This window comes from Schistocerca cancellata, chromosome 7, assembly GCF_023864275.1.
Source record: "Schistocerca cancellata isolate TAMUIC-IGC-003103 chromosome 7, iqSchCanc2.1, whole genome shotgun sequence".
NCBI lineage: Eukaryota > Metazoa > Arthropoda > Insecta > Orthoptera > Acrididae > Schistocerca > Schistocerca cancellata.
The window spans coordinates 310,486,454-310,511,633 of record NC_064632.1 but is presented as its reverse complement, the minus strand read 5'-3'; the positions used below and the strand labels follow the sequence as shown (position 1 = coordinate 310,511,633).

Here is a 25,180-nt window from a genome sequence, read left to right as displayed (position 1 = left end):
CGGCAGTATGGATAAGTTTACTAATTGAAAGTTGGCCTGTATGAACCCTACGTATGAGTTCACCGAACGCAGTGGAGGAACAGCACGACGGCGCTGTGCTGGGCTGTTGAAGAATGGCAGCCACATCACAGCACTTTTGCATCGCAAATGTGTCCACAACTCATGGTCTGGCAGTTAGCACCACTGCCTCCAGATTGCGGTGTCCTGGGTTCGATTGGCGGCCGGGTTGGAGATTTACTTCATTCAAGGACTGAGTGTTTGTGTTGTCCCAACCATTTAAACTCATCTTCATCGACGTGCAAATTGTTCAAGCTACTTCGAATAGAGAGATGTGCTCCAGGCAGCCAAACAGCCATAGACAGTCTCCTGGCCGATAATGCCATGTAATCATTCATCACTCATTCATTCATCATTCATTCACTCTGTGTATCGCGTGGTACGTTTTTCACCGTTATGGTTTTTCCCCATTATGAATGTATTGTCGCAGAAACAAACATAACAGAGTTAAAAAAATGAATACAACGACACAGCCAGAGGTCACGCGTCGCTTGTAGCCTGTTTTCCTTCAGAAAGGCCACATGTCGGAGTAACTGGCGGGAAGTCATCGAGTAAAACGGAAGTTATACCTGCCGTTCCTCAAGGAAGTGTTATAGGCTCTCTGGCCTTCCTGATCTACAGAGTGTGAACATTAATAAAACCGATGAACTGCAGGAACGAATTCTTGCCTGGGAATGGAGGAAAAAAGGTCCTATGAACATATGTCCGGAAATGGACGGTGTATGAGCGCGACGACAACAAATCGTCCCGGAACACACTAGAGAGCTGCATCGCATCCACGTCAGAACAGATGCTCAAAGTGGCCTCCATGGCACTGCAGGCGATGGGGATAGTAGCCGTGTCATGCTGGAGAGACATAACCGTACTTTGGCTTCCACCGTGTTGGCGCGCCACTTCTCCTAGAACAAGTTCTAGGGTTCGTCTCAATATCCTGTAGAACCTGGTCCTCCAAATGTCGTCGTGTGGGCACCGTCCGCCGCCTCTTTTTACGTCCGTCTGTGTGAAAGGACCCGCGATCACACAAACGCCCGAAAGGGTCTTTAGATTATGCCTGATGTGGTTGCTGTCTTTGAGGGCACTTGTTGTAACATAGCCGTGCTGCCTCTCGACCGATTCCGTCGGTACACAAACATCATCTCGGCTCGTTGCCGAGATGAATACCGAGCCATTCTGCTGCTTACAGTACGCTGCGTCGATCGCACAGGCTGCAACACACGAGGAACACACGGCGCGCGATCAGAGGAACTGTCATTCTTCAGCGTCATCTACCCTGGCAACGATGCATTCCCGGACACATGCTCATAGGGCCTTTTTTCCTCCATTTCCTGTAAAGAACCCATCGCTGCAGATTGTCGGTTTTATTAGTGTCCATCCTATATAAACGATTCAGGAGACAATCAGAGCAGCTCATTTAGATTGTTTGCAGGTAATGCTGTGATTCACCGTCTTGTAAAGTCATCAGACGATCAAAACCAATTACAAAATGACTTAAACACGATATCCGTATGGTGCGAAATGAGGCGATTGACTCTAAATAATGAAAAGTGTGAGGTCATCCACATGAGCACGAAAAGAAATCCGCTAGATCGCGGTTACACGATAAATCACACAAATGTAAAGCCTGTAAATACTTAACGGTTACAATTACGAATAACGTAAATTGGAAAGATCACATAGATAACGTTGTGGGGAAAGCAATCCGAAGGCAGCAATTTATTGGCACAACATTTAGAAAATGTGACAGGTCTGCGGAAGGGACTGCTTACACTACGCTTGTCCGCCATCTCTGGGATTATTGCTGTGCGGTGTGGGATCCGCAACAAGTAGAACTCACGGAGGACATCAAAGAAGGGTAGATCGTTTTGAATTATTGCGAAATAGAGGCTAGAGTGCCATGGATATTTTACGATAATTGTAGTGGAAATCATTAAAGCAAAGGCAATTTTCGTTGCAGCAGGATCTTACCTAGAAGTTTAACTCACCAACTTTCTCCTAGGAGAATATTTTCTTGGAGCCATCTTACATTGGGAGAAATGACCATCACAACAAAGTAAGACTGCTCAGCACCGCCAAACTGCTAGTAACATGCAGTGCTCCAAATGCAAAGCCCGGTTAATACGCTGCACGCCTGAGAACAACGGGCGACTGCCTCAGTACAAATGCTTCACACAAGTAACTCTTTATAGCTGGCAAATTACGACTGCCTCTTCTGCTGCCGTCAAATAAAAGGCTCTCACGTGGCACCACTACCATCTAGGTGGTTGTTGCCTGAGATACAGAAAGATTTAAGTATTCGTTTTTCATGCTAGCTGTTCGAATGTGGAACGAACTACAGAGAGCTTGGAGATGTTACGATGAATCCTCTGCCTCGCACTTAATTGTGAATTGCAGAGTACTGATGTAGGTGTACCAAAACACTCACAAAATGTCTCAGAACCCCCAAAATTGTATTGTACCAACTTGTGTGTGTGTGTGTGTGTGTGTGTGTGTGTGTGTGTGTGTGTGTGTTTGCACGTTTGTGACACGTCCAGTTAAGATGTTCTGTAGCGTGGAAACGCACTTATCAATGCGGCCGCTTCCGTGCTCCGCGATTTTTTTTTTCTCCGGGTAGTCAACACAAGAGTCCTGCCACTCCTTTTTATGTTCCGTTTCTCCATCTACGAGTAAGTACGAAATCTCACAGCGTCTTTTGTGCTGCTGGGCGTGCTTTTACAAAAGCGCCCGCCTCGCCTGGAACATTCCCGAACTCGTTTCCATTTGTTTAAGAATTATAATCTCAATGGAACGAAAATAAGGTATTTTAATTAGCGTCGCGAAACATGAATAGAAGTCAATGCCACAAAGAGAGGTCGCCATACAAAGGGGCGTTTGCAATTCGCCTTTCCATTGGAAAGACAAACGTCAACGTTAATGAAATTCGGTTGGCGACCGGGGGCGAGTTAATTCTGTTATACGTCTCTGAGTTCCCTCGATTGCTTTTATCGTTATTTTTTTTTTTTGTACGAAGCTTTGTACAGCAGGTGCCGACTTCATAATCCGCTGCTTCCGAGGGCGCTGATGAAAGGAGGGGCACAGAGGGAGCACTCGATAGGAAATGAGTGGCGGCACAGGTCGCTAACCAATCCGTCGCTTACCGTAGCGTTGGAACTGAGAACTTGGTAGATGAATTACGACAGGAGTTGCTGTTGTGGTCTTCACTCCGAAGATTGGTTTTATGCGGCTCTTAGGTCTCCATGCTAATCTATCCTGTGCGAGCCGCTTCATCTCTGCATAGACACTGCAGCCTGCTTCCTGTACTTGTATGGCCTCTGTTAAAAGGATATATCGATGACGAGTATCTGACTAAATCCAAGCACGGTTCGACGGATACCAATATGGTACAATCTATCGGTATTTTAGAGATATTCTGGTGTGGCTCGAATAAAAAACAACCTCTATAGACTGCTAATGGCCAATTACTATCCTTGTGTTTGGAAATAAAAAATTAAATCACCGATACAATTACTCATACATGGAGTGACAACTCCACACCACCTGAGAAGAATAAAGCTCGGCAAGCGTAGCTTGTTCGGTTGGCAGTGTGACTTGCTGTGCAGTGTGACTTTTAGCAAAGTGGTCCTAACATACAACTGTGACTCCTCATAGACATCGTACTGAGGCAGTAAAAGTTAATAATCCACACCAACATTAATCACAAAATATCAAAATAAAATGGAAAATTCAAATAAACTTCTGGATCATTAGAATAATTTGATAGGCAGAGACACGGATTTAGTCGGGAAGTGGAGCGGGCTGGTTGTACACTGAAAGTAGAACAATCTCTATTACAAAAGTTTATTATACATTGGCTGAATAGCCACCACCGTGCCCTACCATTTCATTTCGTTTGCTAACGGCAAGTGTTAGTCTCTTCCTTCATTTAAGATCCAACAATTATTAGCTAATCAGTTCCATCTAACTATGAAATCCTTTTGTTTTGTTTTATAACATTCGTTTACAAGAGATTATGGAAAGACAAAAACATTTAAACCATAATATTAAAACAATTTATAAAACAACTTCCACTGAACAAAGTTGGTTTTCAGTCTCTTAAGTTGAAATGAGAAGAAAACTAAGATAGTACCAGAGGACAGTTCTTTTGCAATACTCTATAAGCTAACAGTTCCATAGGACACTTGCCATTAAATTTCCACGAGTTAAATCAGTCTATCAAAAGCATTTACGAGAGCACTTAACAATAAATAATTTCACAAAAGCTCACGCAGAAAATGATCGGCTTAATTTCTCACGCGATCATTTACAGTTGGCTAACCAAAAAATTGTAATTTATAGAATTCAGTTTACCAAGAATAGTTACTTGCATATTAATCTGAGAGCTCTCCACTATTTCGAGTAATTACTACACGTTGCCAATACACACAGTCCTCCAACAAGAAAAATTGCAATGCACTATATAACAGTACACAGAGAGATGTTACAATAACAGAAAAGACAAGCTTTTATCAAAGCACCATGTACAGGCTAACCTTACTTAAAATTATTTAAGATCTACACCCCCCCCCCCCCCCCCGTCGACCGGTCAAGCCTTTTTACTATTCGTACTACGCTTCCCTGGCCTGACTATGCCAAAACAGGACGTCTTTCTCGACCACTATAGCAGATTACAGTGCGTCGCTTATTTCCACAAAACTTATTCGATACCGGCGCTGTCCATATTTTTGCCCCCTCTTAGACGATCAGCTTTACAACACAGTCCTACGAGATTCTAGAACAAGATCACTTCATCGGGTGAAACCAGTCTCCTCGTTTTCAATGACCAAAAGTTTCAAGAGTTGCAAAAGCGACACACCGTCAATCTACACAAGGTGGCTCCCCCATGGTGTGCCGTCTTCTTCCTCTGAACGAGCGAAAGTCTGATCACGTGCCTCCCATCACACACGCACGCTCTTCTCCTCCCAGCAGGCTGAGCAAAGCCGTCCACTCGCCAGCCATTACGCTCGCCATTTCTACCTGCGTGTGCAGACCCACGTCCTTATCCCCTAGCGCCCTCTCTCTCTCTGGTCTCCCACGCCTCATCCGCATCACCAAAAACATTCTATGATACAAACCAGTAAATCGATCCCAGTGAAAATCTCGAACCATCTAACATACTTCATAATTGCTACAAGAAACCCTCGCATAAATTAATACTACACGGAGTATCTGCTACATTTAATATAGTTAAATTTATTCCATTTCTTAATAGGCAATATTAAGAAAACACAAAAATGCTTCCCATCTGTTTGCTGAATGAAAAAATGATTTACTAACATTCGATCGTGGGTTAAATATTGCCCGCGAACGTAACCAATGCTGAATATTGAGCTCAGCTTAATCATCACTCTGCTACGTGGTTCGTCAGAAAATCTTAAATCTAAAAACGCGGAACTTTGAGAAGTGCGACAATTTTCATAAATAATGATTCAAATGTTAGTATGTACTTCATCGTAGCATTTATTTATATATAACATGTCATCATGCTCTATTTGGTGTTAACGTCGTTTTGATTTTTCACTTTACAACTTCTTGTGTACAATATTTACATTTTTCATTTGACTGTGTATACTACATGTATTTTCGTTTCGTGTTACTTCTAGTCCGCTAATGATGATGCTTGTAACAGTGAGAGTGATTGAGGAATGAGGTTGCACATGTACAGCTGAAGGCTCAAGATGATTTACTTCTTAGTATTTTCTTATGTGACGAAGGACAAACACCGGTAGACGTCCGTCGGAGAATGAAGAATGTGTATGTGGCAGCATGTCTGTCGAAAACCGCCGTTGAGGAATGGTGCGAGACAAGGGGTGCTGCTGCTTCATTAAAACCCACGTCCCCAAACCGCAAATATCGTAACGCAGAAGTTACGCCAATTCAAGTTGGAGACACTTGAGCTCCCGCCGTATACTCTTGATCTCTCCCCCGTGCGATTATCACGCTTTCGGTCCTTTAGAAAGGCCTCGAAGCTTCGACAATTCCTGTCAGACGAGGATGCGCAGCAGGCAAGTACGGACTTCTTCACGCAGTGTTTTACCAAACGAATATCTTAAGCCTGGTGAGTCGGTGGTATTATTGTCTCATTGATCAGGCGATTTTGCCTGGTTGGCATGCCCATTCTGGACTGTACGGCATTCGAACGGAAAATTTTTGATCGCCCCTTATACTTTAACGCCATAATTCGCGGCTGAATTTTTAAGTACTTCGAAAAAAAAATTAATACGCAAATTTTGGAACAGCAGCGGCTTATAGGTCATCAAAAGGTCCCGAATCTGTTACCTCATTTAATATCCGTTGACTACTTACTTTGCTTACGGGCTTGCGTGGTCACCCACGCGCTCTTCACGGCACGTAGCGTTCTTTCTACATCTACATATACATTTATACTCCGCAAGCCACCCAACGGTGTGTTGCGGAGCGCACTTTACGTGCCACTGTCATTACCTCCCTTTCCTGTTCCAGTCGCGTATGGTTCGCGGGAAGAACGACTGTCTAAAAGCCTCTGTGCGCGCTCTAATCTCTCTAATTTTACATTCGTGATCTCCTCGGGAGGTATAAGTAGGGGGAAGCAATATATTCGATACCTCATCCAGAAACGCACCCTCTCGAAACCTGGCGAGCAAGCTACACCGCGATGCAGAGCCTGTGCACTAGTGTGTAAATTACGTCGCAACACGTCGATGTATCTCATTTTATCCATTGTACTGTGGATTATAGCTAGATTTCTAACGCCGGACGCCGCCATACAGCCCCAGACCATGATACCGCCCCCACCGTGTTTGACGTCGAGGCGCTTATTAGGCCTGCTCCAAACTTTCTTTCTTGCATAAAATGCAAACACACTGAACTTCGATTCGTCGATAAATATCACAGTGTTCCAAAACTACATCGGCTTGCTGATGTAGTCCTTGGCACTCTGCAGGCGTTTCTGCCGGTTAATTTCCGATATGTATGGCTTTTCCCTGGGAGAACTTCCATGGTTCAAAAAGGTTCAAATGGCTCTGAGCACTATGGGACTTAACTTCTAAGGTCATCAGTCCCCTAGAACTTAGAACTACTTAAACCTAACTAACCTAAGGACATCACACACATCCATGCCCGAGGCAGGATTCGAACCTGCGACCGTAGCGGTCACGCGGTTAACCTTTAACCGCTTGGACACACCGGCCGGCGAACTTCCATGCATGTCAGCCTCATTCAACACATTTCGTATAGTTTGAACACTAACCGTCTTGTCGGACGACGAGCAAGCTACACCGCGATGCAGAGCGCCTCTCTTGCAGAGTCTGCCACTTGAGTTTGTTAAACATCTCCGTAACGCTATCACGGTTACCAAATAACCCTGTGACGAAACGCGCCGCTCTTCTTTGGATCTTCTCTATCTCCTCCGTCAACACGATCTGGTACGGATCCCACACTGATGCGCAATACTCAAGTATAGGTCGAACGAGCGTTTTGTAAGCCACCTCCTTTGTTGATGGACTACATTTTCTAAGGACTCTCCCAATGAATCTCAACCTGGTATCCGCCTTACCAACAATTAATTTTATATGATCATTCCACTTCAAATCGTTCCGCACGCATACTCCCAGATATTTTACAGAAGTAACTGCTACCAGTGTTTGTTCTGCTATCATATAATCATACAATAAAGGATCCTTCTTTCTATGTATTCGCAATACATTACATTTGTCTATGTTAAGGGTCAGTTGCCACTCCCTGCACCAAGTGCCTATCCGCTGCAGATCTTCCTGCATTTCGCTACAATTTTCTAATGCTGCAACTTCTCTGTATACTACAGCATCATCCGCAAAAAGCCGCATGGAACTTCCGACACTATCTACTAGGTCATTTATATATATTGTGAAAAGCAATGGTCCCATAACACTCCCCTGTGGCACGCCAGAGGTTACTTTAACGTCTGTAGACGTCTCTCCATTGATAACAACATGCTGTTTTCTGTTTGCTAAAAACTCTTCAATCCAGGGTACGTAACCCAATGTATCACACAGTATTACTCTGGAACGAGCTGTAAGACATCACAGGTCCCTTACACCAAACTATTGCGGAAATACCACGGAACAACCTCCTGAAGTTTGTCGGTGGAGGTCCAGCACCGCGTCTCGTCCTGTTCCTTTTGTCTATCACACGATTTGAGCTGTGTTTTTAATCCCACGCGTACGTATCTCTATGGCCGCTATTCTCTTACCCGAGCGACAGTCACTGCCTTTTCAGATCGTACACACTCGTACATAGGCTAACGCGGCGGTGACAACTCTCTGTGCACACGTCCGCACTGTGCCTCGCCGAAGCCGAACAGCGTCCGGAAAAGTTCGATTTCATCTGACAACGAAGGACACAATGCGCCAATGAGCGAAATCAGAGCCCGCCACGCGAGGGATACCTTTGATGTCGGCACGGGTTCTGTGATTGCGCGCCCGGGCTTCCCTTGTACAAAGTAAGGAGAGGCGCGAGGGGAGGGAGGTTACAAAAGGGTGGGGGGAGTAAGATCCATGGGGGAGGGGGGGAGGGGTGGAAGAGGTGGAGCTGCCACGTTACCAGATTCGCCAGTTCTACTCGGACGCCTGCGAAAAGCAGCTGTACCGCTCCGTTCGAATGATCAGGAGGATACATAGTCACGCGGTTCCAGTTGCGTAGCTGTTTTCTCACGACTGCGTTGCGATGAACTCATAAACTATGTCGGCCAGCGGTCCAAAGCTGCTATAACTCTGTTTGAAACACTGTTTCTTAATTGTAATTAGACAGCATCTACAAATCGCAAAAAATTGGAGAGGGAACGCGCAGGTAGTTTCCCAGACCTACATGAAGTATTTTGAGACAAATCGTGTATCTCTGGACCTTCGTTTGAGGAAAGGAAAGGCACTTGATTATAAAGTCATTGTTCAGGATCATACAAGGTAGAAGTCTGCACGGTTTTTTTACCTCTGGAGGCAATGGTGCGTCCTAAAATGTTTCTGGTAAGTTTTTCAACATTTACTGCCACGTACTTGGAACGTATTTTGCACGGAACCTTTCTTAAGTTGATCTTTACGTAGCGCGTCTAATCCGCGATTGAAGTTTTCACATACAAAAAGAGGATTGGTCTCCCTTTCTGTTTTATGCTGTTTTTCTCCTGTTCAATATTTTCTTACCGTTTAAAGCACTCTGCAATCGATCAAACTTGTTTGTAAAATTAGATTTTTGCTATCTTGGTATTCGTCAAATAAGTTCGGAACAGCACCAACTAAGTTTGTCACATTTAAGCTCACTTTGGATGCAGCTGTCACGCTGTGCATATCGTGTCGCAAAATATATTGGCACTAATGGGGATGCACTAGATGCCATGCTTCATATTTCATCTTTAAATTTTCGACATATGTTCCAGCCGTCAGATATTTCACCCTTATAGATAAGGCATGAAATGTGTTCGCAAATTGCGAATACATTATACAACGCAATTTACTCGAAACACATAAAAATTTGTGCCGGACTGGAACTCGAATTTACCGCTTTACCGCTTAACAAGTTCGGCTGTTCGAGCGCGATTCCAGGAGCGACACAAATCTCCATAAATACACGTGTCTGCTTCCCATAGTGCTCGGACAATTATGTATTTCCGCGCCGGGGTATACCTGTTTATTTTTATCGTCAATTTGCCTAGGATTTGACATGAAATACTTTGACAGTGTCTCTGAAGTTCGACAGGATGTTACGTTGGATATGCACGCAGACACTGTGCTACTGTATTATTGAAACAGTCCGAGGAGCAACTGGCTATTATTTGACAAACGCATGCATACACGATCAGAATTGCTTGTCAATCTTCCGTCAACAAAAATTTCCCTCAAGCACATGAACATAGGCCATGCTTAACAAACACGTCGAAAGTAGCAGCATTCTGCCAAATAATTTGACAAACTCATAAAGTTTAACAAATTGTTTGATGGTCTGCGGTGTCTTTAAGGCCTTGTCCTGTTTGGGAACTCACTGGATCGAATCCTCATCGAATAATTCAGACATATTCAGTGGTTTCACATGCCGCATAAAATAAATGCGTGGAAGTTTGAGAGACGTAGGCCGAATTCCTTCTTCATATTTCCCTTGTCTCTAATGATATAACATGAGGCCTAAAATCCTTCCTTCCTTTCTTCCTTTCTCTATCATGGGCGCGTAACCATTAAGAGACTGGGCTCCAGGTTATCTGACGATTTGGGCAGATATTGATCATTACCTTCACAAAAGTCCCATGTCACTGTACACTGTGAAATTATGACGCGACCATAATTACAATTGTCTTTACTCTCTGGAAATTCGCTAAATATTAGCAGTGTAAATACTTATAACAGCCTTTTGGCGAAATTAGCGCCGCTTCGCAACCAAAGACAACCAACGCAGGACGTTGTCGACAGCGAAATATTAATTAACAACATTTGAACAAGTAGCGTAAAATCTGTCACTCTTTTGTTTCGACCAGGCACAGATCATGACACCAGGAAGAACTGAATCAAAAACCTAATACACTCCTGGAAATTGAATTAAGAACACCGTGAATTCATTGTCCCAGGAAGGGGAAACTTTATTGACACATTCCTGAGGTCAGATACATCACATGATCACACTGACAGAACCACAGGCACATAGACACAGGCAACAGAGCATGCACAATGTCGGCACTAGTACAGTGTATATCCACCTTTCGCAGCAATGCAGGCTGCTATTCTCCCATGGAGACGATCGTAGAGATGCTGGATGTAGTCATGTGGAACGGCTTGCCATGTCATTTCCACCTGGCGCCTCAGTTGGACCAGCGTTCGTGCTGGACGTGCAGACCGCGTGAGACGACGCTTCATCCAGACCCAAACATGCTCAATGGGGGACAGATCCGGAGATCTTGCTGGCCAGGGTAGTTGACTTACACCTTCTAGAGCACGTTGGGTGGCACGGGATACATGCGGACGTGCATTGTCCTGTTGGAACAGCAAGTTCCCTTGCCGGTCTAGGAATGGTAGAACGATAGGTTCGATGACGGTTTGGATGTACCGTGCACTATTCAGTGTCCCCTCGACGATCACCAGTGGTGTACGGCCAGTTAAGGAGATCGCTCCCCACACCATGATGCCGGGTGTTGGCCCTGTGTGCCTCGGTCGTATGCAGTCCTGATTGTGCCGCTCACCTGCACGGCGCCAAACACGCATACGACCATCATTGGCACCAAGGCAGAAGCGACTCTCATCGCTGAAGACGACACGTCTCCATTCGTCCCTCCATTCACGCCTGTCGCGACACCACTGGAGGCGGGCTGCACCATGTTGGGGCGTGAGCGGAAGACGGCCTAACGGTGTGCGGGACCGTAGCCCAGCTTCATGGAGACGGTTGCGAATGGTCCTCGCCGATACCCCAGGAGCAACAGTGTCCCTAATTTGCTGGGAAGTGGCGGTGCGGTCCCCTACGGCACTGCGTAGGATCCTACGGTCTTGGCGTGCATCCGTGCGTCGCTGCGGTCCGGTCCCAGGTCGACGGGCACGTGCACCTTCCGCCGACCACTGGCGACAACATCGATGTACTGTGGAGACCTCACGCCCCACGTGTTGAGCAATTCGGCGGTACATCCACCCGGCCTCCCGCATGCCCACTATACGCCCTCGCTCAAAGTCCGTCAACTGCACATACGGTTCACGTCCACGCTGTCGCGGCATGCTACCAGTGTTAAAGACTGCGATGGAGCTCCGTATGCCACGGCAAACTGGCTGACACTGACGGCGGCGGTGCACAAATGCTGCGCAGCTAGCGCCATTCGACGGCCAACACCGCGGTTCCTGGTGTGTCCGCTGTGCCGTGCGTGTGATCATTGCTTGTACAGCCCTCTCGCAGTGTCTGGAGCAAGTATGGTGGGTCTGACACACCGCTGTCAATGTGTTCTTTTTTCCATTTCCAGGAGTGTAGTTTACAGTGCGTTTTGTCTTTGTACAGGCGCCATACTTTGGTTCCTGTATGAGGAAGTCCCGCCCACCGACAGTTTAAGTTGCCATGCTCAGTGATCTCTCTTTTCAATTATTTCCCGAAAATGTCGAAGTATCTTCGCTCTTCGGTTGTTGACAACGTGACCTTGCTCCATTCCATAACATATTTGAATAGCTGATACACCGGGACGGCTTGTTTTCACACTACCATCACTTTTCTTAGTAGTGCTACTAGTAGCTTCATTTCTCACCCGAAGGTCATTAGTGGTGTAAGAAGACACGTGACCACGTTGAGGTACATTAAACTCTCGGCGGAAAACACCTTGATCTTCAACAAAACTTGTATAATTTCTGAAATGCAATGATGTCACAAAAGTCATGTGACAGCGATATACACATATACAGATGGCAGACGTAATGCGTGCACAAGGTATAAAAGGGCAGTGTATTTGCGAAGCTGTCATTTCTACTCAGCTGATTCGTGTGAAAAGGTTTCCGACGTGATTAGGACCGCACGACGGGAATCAAGGGACTCTGAACACAGGGAGGAAGTTGGCGCTAGAGGCATGGGACATTCTGAGATCCACAGCGTCAAGAGTATGCCAAGAGTACTGAATTTCACGCATTAACATTCACCACAGACAACGCAGTGGCCGACTGCCTCCACTTAATGACCGAGAACAGCGGTGTTTGCGTGGAGTTGTCGATGCTAACAGACAAGCAACACTATGCGAAATAACCGCAGAGATAAATTTGGGACGTACGACGAATGTATCCGTTAGGAGAATGAGGCAAATTGTGGCGTTAACGGGCTATAGCAGCTAAGGACCGACGTGAATGCCTTTGCTAATAGCACAACATCGCCTGCAGTTGGACTCATGACCATATCGGTTGGGTCCTAGACTGGAAAACCGTGGTCTCGTCAGATGAGACCCGATTCCATTGGGTAAGAGCTGATGGTAGGGTTCGAGGGTGGCGCGGACCTCAAGGAGGCACTGTGCAAGATGGTGGTGACCCCATGACGGTGTGGGCTGTGTTTACATGGAATGGACTGGTCCTTTGATCAAGCTGAAGCGATCATTGGCTGGAAATGGTTATGTTCGCCTACTTGGAGACCATCTGCAGCCATTCAACGATGGAATTTTTATGGATGAAAATGCGCCGCGCCACCGAGCCACAACTGTTCACGATTGGTTTGAAAGACATTCTGGACTATTCGAGCGAATGATTTGGCCAGCCAGATCGAACATTTGCGGGACATAATCAAGAGATGAGCTCGTGCACAAAACCTTTCACCGGCAACACTTTCGCAATTATGGACAACTATCGAGGCAGCATAGCTCAATATATTTACAGGGTACGTTGAACGACTTGTTGAGTCCCTGCCACGTCGAATTGCTGCACTACGCTGGGCGAGAGGAGGTCCGACACTGAATTAGGAGGAACTGCGTGACTTTTGTCACCTCAGTGTAAGCCTCTATAGAAAACACGTATTGCACACTTGACCAACTCTCCATTGCTATGAAAACTTCCATATGTCTATATGCCCACATCAAGTTTCCCATTCCCACAGTAGCCAGCCAGTCCTCAAATCTTCCTGCTTTGTCTGCCTTACACTTCCAGTAATGACGCTAGATTGTCGAGAGGAGATGTTGGGAGTGGTGTTGTCCGGCAGGTGGACGCAGAGGCGGTGCGTTCGTTGGGCGACTACCGGCGCGCCCCTGGCGGCGGCAGGCCGCACCACCACGGACAACAGCCGGCCACCGCCGCCGCCACCAACGGCGCCAGGCACTCCACCGCCAATGGCAACAACAACACGGCCAACAATAACAACAATAATAACAACCGGCGCCAGCACCACGACAACGTGCAGATGGTGGCAGCCGGCGAGGAACAGTCGTCCCGCGGGCAGAGGAGGCGGCCGTCGCTGGAGGCGTCGGGTGGCGCCAGCGTGTACACGTGCAACTCCTCGCAGGCGTCCGCCGCGGCTGCCTTCTTCGCCAGGTGAGTGCGATGCGTCGTCATTAAAATGTCCAGTCAAACAGGGAGCGGTGGAACGCGCCGTTGAAGCCTCCGTATACGAGCAAGCTTGCTTGTCAAATTCACCTTGTCTAGCTGCAGATTTGTCAAACAAGCCCATACGCATACAAAGTAAGTTCGTCAGCTTAACCTTACATGTTGTTCGTGAGTATTTTGACATTATTGAGAACGGCCATAAATGTAGACAAAGCTGTTCTAACAAATTACTTTGGGATTGTGTTCAAAAGCAGAAGAAAATAAGACGCTTATACAGGGAATGACTTAAAATGAGATAGAGATTTACCCATAAAATTCTGCCAACGGAAATACAGCGTGGCGCACGAAAAACTGGCTCAGAGTACTAGACTTCATTGTCGTTCACCAATTGTCATGTATTGTTTCGAAGCTGTTGCGACTACTTAAATGTAGAGCTTTGCATATGCTCACTTTTTATTTCTTTATTACCTAATTATCACATTTTTTCTATTTGTTGTTGTACCTGCTAGTGGCGTGCAACAATTCGTGCGTAACTGGCGAGCGGTCTATACTCGGGGCCTGTTTTTCGTGCGCCACCCTATGTTATTCTCAGAACCCGATGTATACGTCATCTTTGTTCCAGTGGACCTTTGGTAACTTGTTAATGCCCTGGTAAAAGAGCGGGCTTGTTTGTTAAATTCGCTGCTATGTAGCCACGAATGTCTCAAACAAGCCCGGAAACGTACCAACAGATTTTGTCAACTTAACCTTACTTTTGAAGGAGACGCTTTTCGTGCGCCAGTATGCCATATTTTAACACTAGTGGGACTCGATACAAATGCAGATAAAACATTTCTAATATTGCCTCTGGCACTGTGTTTAAAGAAGAAGTAAACAAACTCTGGTCCAGGAGATGTTACAAAATGCGAGGTAAATATAAACACGAAGATCTGTTAAAGGAAATGCTACACTCAGAACCTGATGATTACAACAGCTTTCTGCTAATGGATATTGAAACTTTTAACAATTTCTTTAGAGTTACTTTGTCCTCACATTGAAAAAGAAGAGAAAAATAGGCGAAAATGTATTCTCTTCTACTTGGTGCTCTAACGACAGTTCATTAAAATACCACAATGTGAAAAAATATAGCTCACATCGTCCATGGAAGAATCGGGTACTTCCTTCTTTTTTCTTTGCACTCGGGTTTGTGCGTTATGGTAGAATATTGATTTTCTTCTTAACCTCTTCCTGCGCAATTTATGGCTAGGAAAGATGGGACACCGCTACCATTTTGTAATTGGCAGTTCTACTTTGTTTTGTAGCGTCTAGAACCGCTCGGCCACTCCGGCCGGCGTATTTCGAGGAAGCGAAGAAAGTGGTTCAATGATAAGTAGACAATTAACAGTAAAAGAGAAGACTTTGAGTCACTCCAATTGTCCGTAGTTAATCGTCAAGTGAAAAGGCGGGAAGGGAATATAATTTACATCCGAGAATTTTATTAAATGATCCTTCAGACCGATAGAATTATTTTTCGTCAACCTTCTGACTGGTGATGCATTTTGCGATGAATGTCTCCCCTGTGCGACCTCAAAATGTCAGAGAAACACTTGCACCCTACATACTCAACTGTTTACGGGATTTATTCCTGTCTCCCGCTCCAGGTTTATCGTCTACAATTCCCGCTAATACCATAGAAGTTATTCCGTGATATCTTAACAAATTCCTATCATTCTATCCCTTCATCTTATCTGTTTTTCCTAATCCTTCTTTCTTCGTCTCTTCTGCAGAGAATCTACTCACTCCTTGTCTTATCAGTGCACCTAATTTTCAGCACCCTTCTATAACACCACATTTCAAACGCATCGACTCTTCCCACAGTCCATCATTCACTACCATACAATGCTGTGCTCAAAAGATACATTCTCAGAAATTTCTTCCTCAAATTAAGGCCAATACACAGACTAAAAATACATAATCACGTCTTTCTTAGGTATCCCAAGGCCAAATACCTCGACATTTCTATGTCCCCAGCCCAACGGCTGCGACACAGCCACCAACCATACAGTGGTGTATTGCGGGTTGCCGAAGTTCCAGACAGCTTGATGCCTCTGGATACCGAACGCAAACAATCCAACATCGGCACAAACACGCCGGATTCTTTCCAAACGAACCTCTAGCAGCTGATACAACAGCACATAGCACCAGCCTCGCCACCAGAGGCGTTAGCATCGCCACAAACAGCGCTACCATCGCGGGCCTACCTCGCTTCCGCGAGTCACATGCTCCTATGCTGCCGAGCCAGTATCCTACCGCAGGGCGAGTATTTAGGTCACCGTCCAACCACTCTACAGCCAGTCCACACATCGGACTTATGCCAGCTGCGCAAAGTAGCTCATCAGTCGGAATTCTCATCACCGAATCGTTTCACAAGAGCGATCAAGAATGTCGTCCTTCAAATTGTTCAAATGGCTCTGAGCACTATGGGACTTAACTTCTGAGGTCATCAGTCGCCTAGAACTCAGAACTACTTAAATCTAAGGACATCACACACATCCATGCCCGAGGCAGGATTCGAACCTGCGACCGTAGCGGTCGCGCGGTTCCAGACTGTATTGCTTAGAACCGCTCGGCCGGCTGATGTCGTCCTTCCTCAAGCACGCTGTTGCTCTCCGCTAAACTTGGCCTCATACAATTCACACTTTGTCCATCCTCGAGAACGCTGCTGCTCACCGCCAACCACACTCTTCTGTAGCTCGTCAATGTAAGAACATTCCAGTGAAGTTGTCAGTGACTGGCTTTGCAACCTGGATCAAGCAGGACGACACACGACCAAATAAGTTATGTTCTTGTATGCTGTTGATTAAACGTAATAAACATGCAGTTGTTCCTTGCTAACTGGGCAGTTTAATTTGTAGCGTGTTGTTGCCTTGGTCACAAGCACTACAGTCATTAACTTGGACAGACAGTCGCTCTTTAAATTTTCTGGAGTAACTCATCACTTAGGAAGTACTGATTGCACAAAAGCGAGCAGTGATGATAATATGTGGTGTTCTCCCACAGACGTAATGTATCGAGTGGTTATAATCAAAATGCAACTACTCACAGAGGTCCAGTGTGGGCCGTAATTATCGTATGGAAACGATACTTTGTTGATATTCTAATTTGTTAATGCGGAGTCGATTTACGCGAAAAAAAATAGTTACAATTTTGGCCACCTCTGATTCAAATCTGGCGCTTTGAAAACAAGGAAGATGTACAGAAATATTGAAATAAGTAATGGATTAGGAATTGGAAGTGGGCAGAAAAAGTCAAACAAGTGAGAAAGGCGCAATGTTTACTTTGTTATTTAGAGCAGCTTTCACAGTTTGTTAACTATGAGCATCGGAAACGTCGACGAGATGCTGTACAGCGTCAGATTTCCACCTGGTAGCAAAAATGGGAACTAATTTTTTCCACAGTAAATCAGGTCTGCGTTAATGCAATAGCATATCTATCAGATTTCGCTGCCATACAATAATTACAGCCCTCACTGGACCTCCATGAGTAGCTGCACATTAATTATAACCACCCACTAGGTTCCTCTTCAAGGAGCTAGGCATTTTAACTACACTGTCATAATACTAGTAATGAAATTTGCCACAAATAACCCATCACAGTCTGAAAAGAACAGTGATATCCATACATATAACTCTACAGAGAAAAATGGACTTTATTATCCATTATTAAAACTGTCAGTGGCTTAGAAAGGAGTTCGATGTGCAGCAACAAAACTTGTTGGTCATTTACGCTGTAACATTAATTGTCTGACAGATAACAAAGCAAGTTTTAAATCTAATTTAACATCACTTCTCCTGGACAGCTCATTCTATTTCATTAACGAATACATATCTAAAAACTGGTAGCCAGAAACAAGCTCGTTTTTTAAGTGTACTTGCATGAGTAGGACTCAAGTAATAATGCATTCATTAGTGTTAACACTAATAACGTATACATACATTGTAAACTGACTCATTCCACATCATTCCGATAAGCAATGGTTGAAATAATCTAAGGAACGTCTAACTGACCAACCAATAACTGCACGAGGAAACACAGATGGAAATGACAGATAAAGGACTACACCAAAAAAGGCTGGTAGTGACCCCAGTCGACCACACCTTTGCTCAAATGAGAAAATAAAGCGAATTAACCTCTAACTTTACACCAGTCCTGGCAGATCTTCGCAAGCGTGGCGAAGCTGAGAAAGAGTTGTAAAACTACCATAGTCTACCGCAGAGTATAGACTCCGGAAGTTTTTGTAGTACCCTTGGTCAGTTAAGATTGTACCTGCGTTATCTAAACGTTACGCGTGTTCCATAAATATCGAATGTTATCTTATATCGATCACTGTGTTTACGTATTGGATCAGTGTCTTACTAGATTCCCATACAGACCGAAAGCGGTGAACCCTCTAGCCCTCTAGAAACTGAGTGAGGGCATATAAAGCGCCGCGTAACCGACACACCATTTTTGTTCTACATATTTATCCTGAAGTCTGTTACATAAAAATAAACAGTATTTATAGCAAAACTGAAATTGTCAATGTTTAATCAAAGTTTAATTCGAAAAGTGCCCATTTGTAAAATGTAAAAGAGGGATGTTGCAGCAAAAATAAGAAAATTACAAATTCATCTACATCTACATCTACATACACACTCCGCAATCCACCATAAGGTGCGTGGTGGAGGGTACCTCGTACCACAACTATCATCCTCTCTCCCTGTTCCACTCCCAAACAGAACGAGGGAAAAATGACTGCCTATATGCCTCTGTACGAGCCCTAATCTCTTATCTTATCTTTGTGGTCTTTCCGGGAAATATAAGTTGCGGCAGTAAAATTGTACTGCAGGCAGCCTCAACAGCTGCTTTTCTAAATTTCCTCAGTAGCGACTCACGAAAAGAACGCCTCCTTTCCTCTAGAGACTCCCACCCGAGTTCCTGAAGCATTTCAGCAACACTCGCGTGATGATCAAATCTACCAGTAACAAATCTGCCAGCCCGCCTCTGAATTGCTTCTATGTCCTCCCTCAATCCGACCTGATAGGGATCCCAAACGCTCGAGCAGTACTCAAGAATAGGTCGTATTAGTGTTTTATAAGCGGTCTCCCTTACACATGAACCACATCTTCCCAAAATTCTACCAATGAACCGAAGACGACTATCCGCCTTCCCCACAACAGCCATTACATGATTGTCCCACTTCATATCGCTCTGCAATGTTACGCCCAAATATTTAATCGACTTGACTGTGTCAAGCGCTACCCTACTAATGGAGTATTCAAACATTACGGGATTCTTTTTTCCATTCATCTGCATTAATTTACATTTATCTATATTTAGAGTTAGCTGCCATTCTTTACACCAATCACAAATCCTGTCCAAGTCATCTTGTATCCTCCTACAGTCACTCAACGACGACACCTTCCCGTACACCACAGCATCATCAGCAAACAGCCGCACATTGATATCCACCCTATCCAAAAGATCATTTATGTAGATAGAAAACAACAGCGGACCTACCACACTTCCCTGGGACACTCCAGATGATACCCTCACCTCCGATGAACACTCACCATCGAAGACACCGTTTAGTAACAGAAAAATCAGTAGTTACAGATTCATCATTTAGCATCAGAAAATGTAAAAAAAAAAAAAAAAAAAAGCAAAACAAGAATATGTCCGACATCGTTTCAATACTTCTTCGGAGTTACTTAAAGCACGTTCCTGTTCAAAATGCTCAAATGTGTGTAAATTTCTAAGGCCCCAAACTGTTAAGGTCATCGGTCCCTGTTCTTATACACTACTTAAACTAACTTATGCTAAGAACAACACACACACCCATGCCGGAGGGAGGACTCGAACCTCCGGCGGGAGGGGCAAGTTCCTCTTATTCATAAACAACTTCCGCATTTAGCAATAATAATAGGAAACTCTTTCCTATGATCAGTTCCTGTTATTCATAAACAACTTCCGCATTTAGCAATAATAATAGGAAACTCTTTCCTATGATCATGATGGTGAACGTCCTAATGAGTAAATACTAACAACAATTACTATGAAACTTCATGGCAGATTACAAGTCTGTGACGAACCGAAATTCGAACTCAGGCCTTTGCCTTTTGCGGGCAGGTACTCTACCGACAGAGCTACCCACGCAAGACTCACCACCCCTCCTGAGAGCTCTGCTTCCGCCAGTACCTCGTCTCTTACCACATTCCACACCTTATTATGTAGATTTCTTATGGTTGTGCGTCTAAACTGTACTTGCATCGAAAGTAATTCCTTTGGTTACATAAGAGCGCTTAAGTCAAGCGATCAACTAATTTTCATTACTTATAAAATGCAATTTTTATTCTGTGGGGCCATAGAATTCACAATGGACTAACACTGAATAATTTGCGGTTCTGATTACGTGCAGAACAAGCAAACAAAACAAGAGAAGTCGATTCAAATGGTTCAAATGGCTCTGAGCACTATGGGACTCAACATCTTAGGTTATAAGTCCCCTAGAACTTAGAACTACTTAAACCTAACTAACCTAAGGACATCACACACACCCATGCCCGAGGCAGGATTCGAACCTGCGACCGTAGCAGTGCCGCGGTTCCGGACTGCAGCGCCAGAACCGCTAGACCACCGCGGCCGGCAAGAGAAGTCGTTGGTTCGCCGTTTATTTCTTAAGCATTCGTTTGTATCCTGAATGAATTTTCACTCTGCAGAGGGGTGTGTGCTGGTATGAAACTGCCTGGCAGATCAAAACTGTGTGCCGGACCGGGGCTCGAACCCAGGTCCTAGGTTCGAGTCCCGGTCCGGCACACAATCTTAATGTGTCAGGTAGTTTCACATTCATTTACGATTCTTTCCCTACCAATACTGTCAGTACTATGCTTTTTTTATGTACTGTACCAAAACTACCGAACTGTAGTCTAGGTAGAGCGCAACTCCGTGCCAAACACACCAGCGGCAGAAACAGTGTTGATTATTCATTTGTACACGTTCCAAGGGACTGGGTGAAGGCTGGATGGATTTAAAATCGCACCAAAAAGTATTGGCACATTTACATTTTAGTGGTTGTAGGTTAAACGAAACATATATTCAGAATAGAACCCAGACACGTGCCACCTTACATTACATAGGTTACAAATATGTCCAAATCACCTTCCCGAAAAGTAACATACAGTGTTATGAAAATAAACATAGCTCTTCTGCATCCAAAAAAGTATTGGCACACGCGTATGAATCGGACAGTGTGTTCGTTTTCTTCATTGATGTTCACCTTCTAATAGCTAGTGTGCATCCATTTAGCATCTATAACACCACGTAAACGCCTAGGAATGCTTTGTATTAAATCCCGGGTGATATCAGGGGTAATATTCGACCATTCCTCCAGGACCACTTTCTCCAAGTTGCTTTTACCGGACGGACGCCTTTTTCTGACGTGTGTTTCGAAGAGCCCACAGGTTCTTAATGGGGTTCAAATCAGGGCTCTGAGGTGGTGTTAGAACCCTTCTGGGAGCATTGTGCAGTAACTACTCCCGGGTTTTCATGGCGGTATGTTTTGGGTCGTCGTCTTGATGGAAATGAAACACCACAGTAAAGCCCAATGTCTGTGCACTAGTGTGTATATTACGTCGATGTATCTCATATTATCCATTGTACTGTGAATTATTGCTAGATTTCTAACGCCGGACGCCGCCATACAGCCCCAGACCATGATACCGCCCGCACCGTGTTTGACGTCGAGGCGCTTATTAGGCTTGCTCCAAACTTTCTTTCTTGCATCAAATGCGAACACACTGAACTTCGATTCGTCGCTAAATATCACAGTGTTCCAAAACTACATCGGCTTGCTGATGTAGTCCTTGGCAAACTGCAGGCGTTTCTGCCGGTTAATTTCCGATATGTATGACTTTTTCCTGGGAGAACTTCCATGCATGTCAGCCTCATTCAACACATTTCGTATAGTTTGAACACTAACCGTCTTGTCGGACGTTGTCTGAACAACCTCAGAAAGCCGTTCGGGTGGCCGAGCGGCTCTAGGCGTTTCAGTCTGGAACAGCGGGACCGCTACGCTCGCAGGTTCGAATCCTGCCTCGGGCATGGATGTGTGTGATGTCCTTAGGTTAGTTAGGTTTAAGTAGTTCGAAGTTCTAGGGGGCTGATGACAAAATGGCTCTGAGCACTATGCGACTAAACTTCTGAGGTCATCAATCGCCTAGAACTTAGAACTAATTAAACCTAACTAAGGACATCACACACATCCATGCCCGAGGCAGGATTCGAACCTGCGACCGTAGCGGTCGCTCGGCTCCAGACTGTAGCGCATAGAACCGCACGGCCACTCCGGCTGGCGGGGCTGATGACCTTAGAAGTTAAGTCCCGTAGTGCTCAGAGCCATTTGAACCATTTTTGTTAAGTCCCATAGTGCTCAGAGCCATTTGAACCAACCTCAGCAATAGTTGCTGCACTTGTAGCAGGTTCCTTTCGAGGAGGTGCGATGATACGGCGACGCTCTCGGGTTGTAAGCACTTTTGGACGTTCAGGAAGACACTTATTTACTGTTGTTCCAGTCTTTTTATATTTATGAATGATGGCGCGTACCGTGGTGTAGCTAACAGACACCTCTGCTCCGATTTAACGATAGCTTTTCCCTTGTGAATGGAGCAAAACCACTCTCTCACGCAAAGCCACTGAATGTTCCTTCTTCTTCGGCCCCATGCTGACCACTATCGCGCAATACAGCAACATACTAGCGACTGGACCGTCAACAGCTCGCAGTGTCTATTGCGTCAGCAGATGGTGTTCCTGTACCTGAAAACGCAGCAATATACCGAGAAGCCACGCTCTGCGCCAATACTTTTTGTGTGCAGAGGAGATACATGTTTGCCCTTAACACAGCATTTCTTTGTGGGCAGAATTGTAATGTCTGGTATGTGAGGTAGCAAGAACATGTGCTGTGTACCGGAAGGTGCGGCGTTTGTAACCAGCAAAGATAAATACGCACGTGTGCCAATACTTTTTGGTGCGATCGTAAAGCCGTCGGCACACGGACCGTGCATCCGAACGTTGAGCGTGCCGAGTTTCTGACGTCATAGCGTGGAATAGCACGCTCGGGAGTCTTTCCGAACGTGCAGAGCAATATCTGGCATGTCAGATATTCTGAGCTTGCGTCTGAGCGTTGACCAATGAGATGGCACAACGCCACCTACGTCACGGGCACGCCGTCTCCCTTCAGTACAGAATTGTGAGGCCATATTGCCATATTGGCATTCATTTTAAGCCAAAATGAATATATGCCGTTTCCGAGCACCAGAAAATTGAGAATCACTGCAAAACCCGTAGTTACGTGTGTGATTCGTTTCAATAAAATAATGAGAAACATCATATTCGTGGCAAAGGAATAATTGTAACTTGCGTATTATGAGAGTAGGCTATTTGAAGGCAGCGACACACTGAAGATCCACCCAAAACGCATTGGTCTTGGTACAATTTGCTATCATTAAATTTCAGTTAGTAACATATCTACAATTAAGGTTTTCAGCAAGGGTAACATAATATGGTTAGATATCAAAGGTGGGATGTTGGTTTAGGGTAATGAGTACCGTCACTGTCCTGTCTTGGGTTATTTGTTGGGGCAGGGGTTCACGTCTTGTCTCTAAAAATGTTTTTCCTAACATTCGTGTTTTTATTAGGTTCTGATACTTTATTATTAGTTTATTATAAGTATATACTATAATATATGATGCCGTGTAAATACTGTAAGATGGTAACAACTATGCCCCTTACATGAAGTCATTAAAGATCACCTAACTCACTTTGAATTAACAGTAGGGCTGAACAAAAATGACTGACAAGGCACAATGCATCTTGTAGAGGGTATAGTATGGACATATTGGAATAATTAATGTCGGGTGATGGTTTTAAAGTAATTCACACGACATGAAAACTTTGTGGAAATGCGTCGATTTACTGGAGGCTAGTTTACCCCAGGGAAGTACTCAGAATTGACCATGGCCGCCGGGGGAGCGGCTAAGGGAAGCGACAATAGTCAGCTTAGGGCGGCTAAAGCTATGAGAAAGCGGTAACGGGGCACAGCCTCCAGCCGCCATAAGATCAGTGACAGTGAGGTGGTGGTTGACCCCAACTCCATGCTGGTGTACCGGGAAACAGACGGAGAACTTGTACGCGTGTTGATAAATGTCTGTCATCCTGTTTTCTGTGAAACATGGGAGAAAGCCACGCAAAGCTACAGTGGAGTGTTTAACAGAGGTCAAAATATGCATGTTCGTGATTATAGCAACTTCACGCTGAATTCACGGTCCACAGAGTCTGAAGAAAATCATGTGAAGAGCGACAGAATGAAATACGCCGGCCTCCGAGGTCAATGTAGGACCAAGGAATTTTAAGTACTCTCCTGGGAGTCAGATTTCTGGAAAACTTGGTGCAGACGCTAACCTTGATGGGTGGCCTGGGAGGAGCGAAATAGCTGAAGTTGAGAGGAAGGGAAATTTTGTGAGAATTTGTTCACTTCCCAGAGCAGGCATTGGTCCTGGGAAGCAAAGCATAATTAACACAACTTGTGCTGCAATTGGCGTAAGTGATTTTGCTGGAGGGGAAACGGAGGCGAAGAGCGGACTGTGAGAAGTCTCCGTAGCAGTCTTCCGTTCCCAGCTTGCCTAGAGTGCGGACGTGGCGTTCTTTACTCAGCTTGCCTGAGAAAGAGTGAGCATCTCTGCAGTTTAGGACTTAGCAAACAGAACGATTGAGCTTGGAGATAGGAAGTTTTGGTTCAGTTATGTACTGAGCAAGATAGCTAGGAGTGAGTAGACGAGAGCAGCCTTGCAGCACCATGAGGTCGGCCAACGTCCGCACAACGACACCGCTCTGCCACGCTGTATTCGGTGATATTGCGCCCGTTCCGGCCATTGATTAATTTGCTGGATCATGTCGGCAAAGTTTCTGCGATGGTTTCATGGGCCGTGTATTGTAGAAATCTTCTCGCACTTCGCATTACGCCTGGGTCAGTCGATAGGAATTACTTTCGATTTATCGCGCTTTATTCCACGCAAACGCAATTTATTACCACTGCCTGTTAG

At 45.1% G+C, this 25,180-nt stretch overlaps 1 protein-coding gene across 1 annotated transcript in view; it reads left to right on the top strand.

The window, feature by feature from the left end:
- Positions 1-25,180, top strand: part of LOC126092746 (kinesin-like protein KIF26A) — a 481,728-nt gene that overhangs the window by 36,489 nt on the left and 420,059 nt on the right. Inside the window, exon 3 of the mRNA XM_049908472.1 lies at positions 13,726-14,054. Coding sequence (XP_049764429.1) covers positions 13,726-14,054 — 329 coding nt within the window. The remainder of the gene's footprint in view (positions 1-13,725; positions 14,055-25,180) is intronic.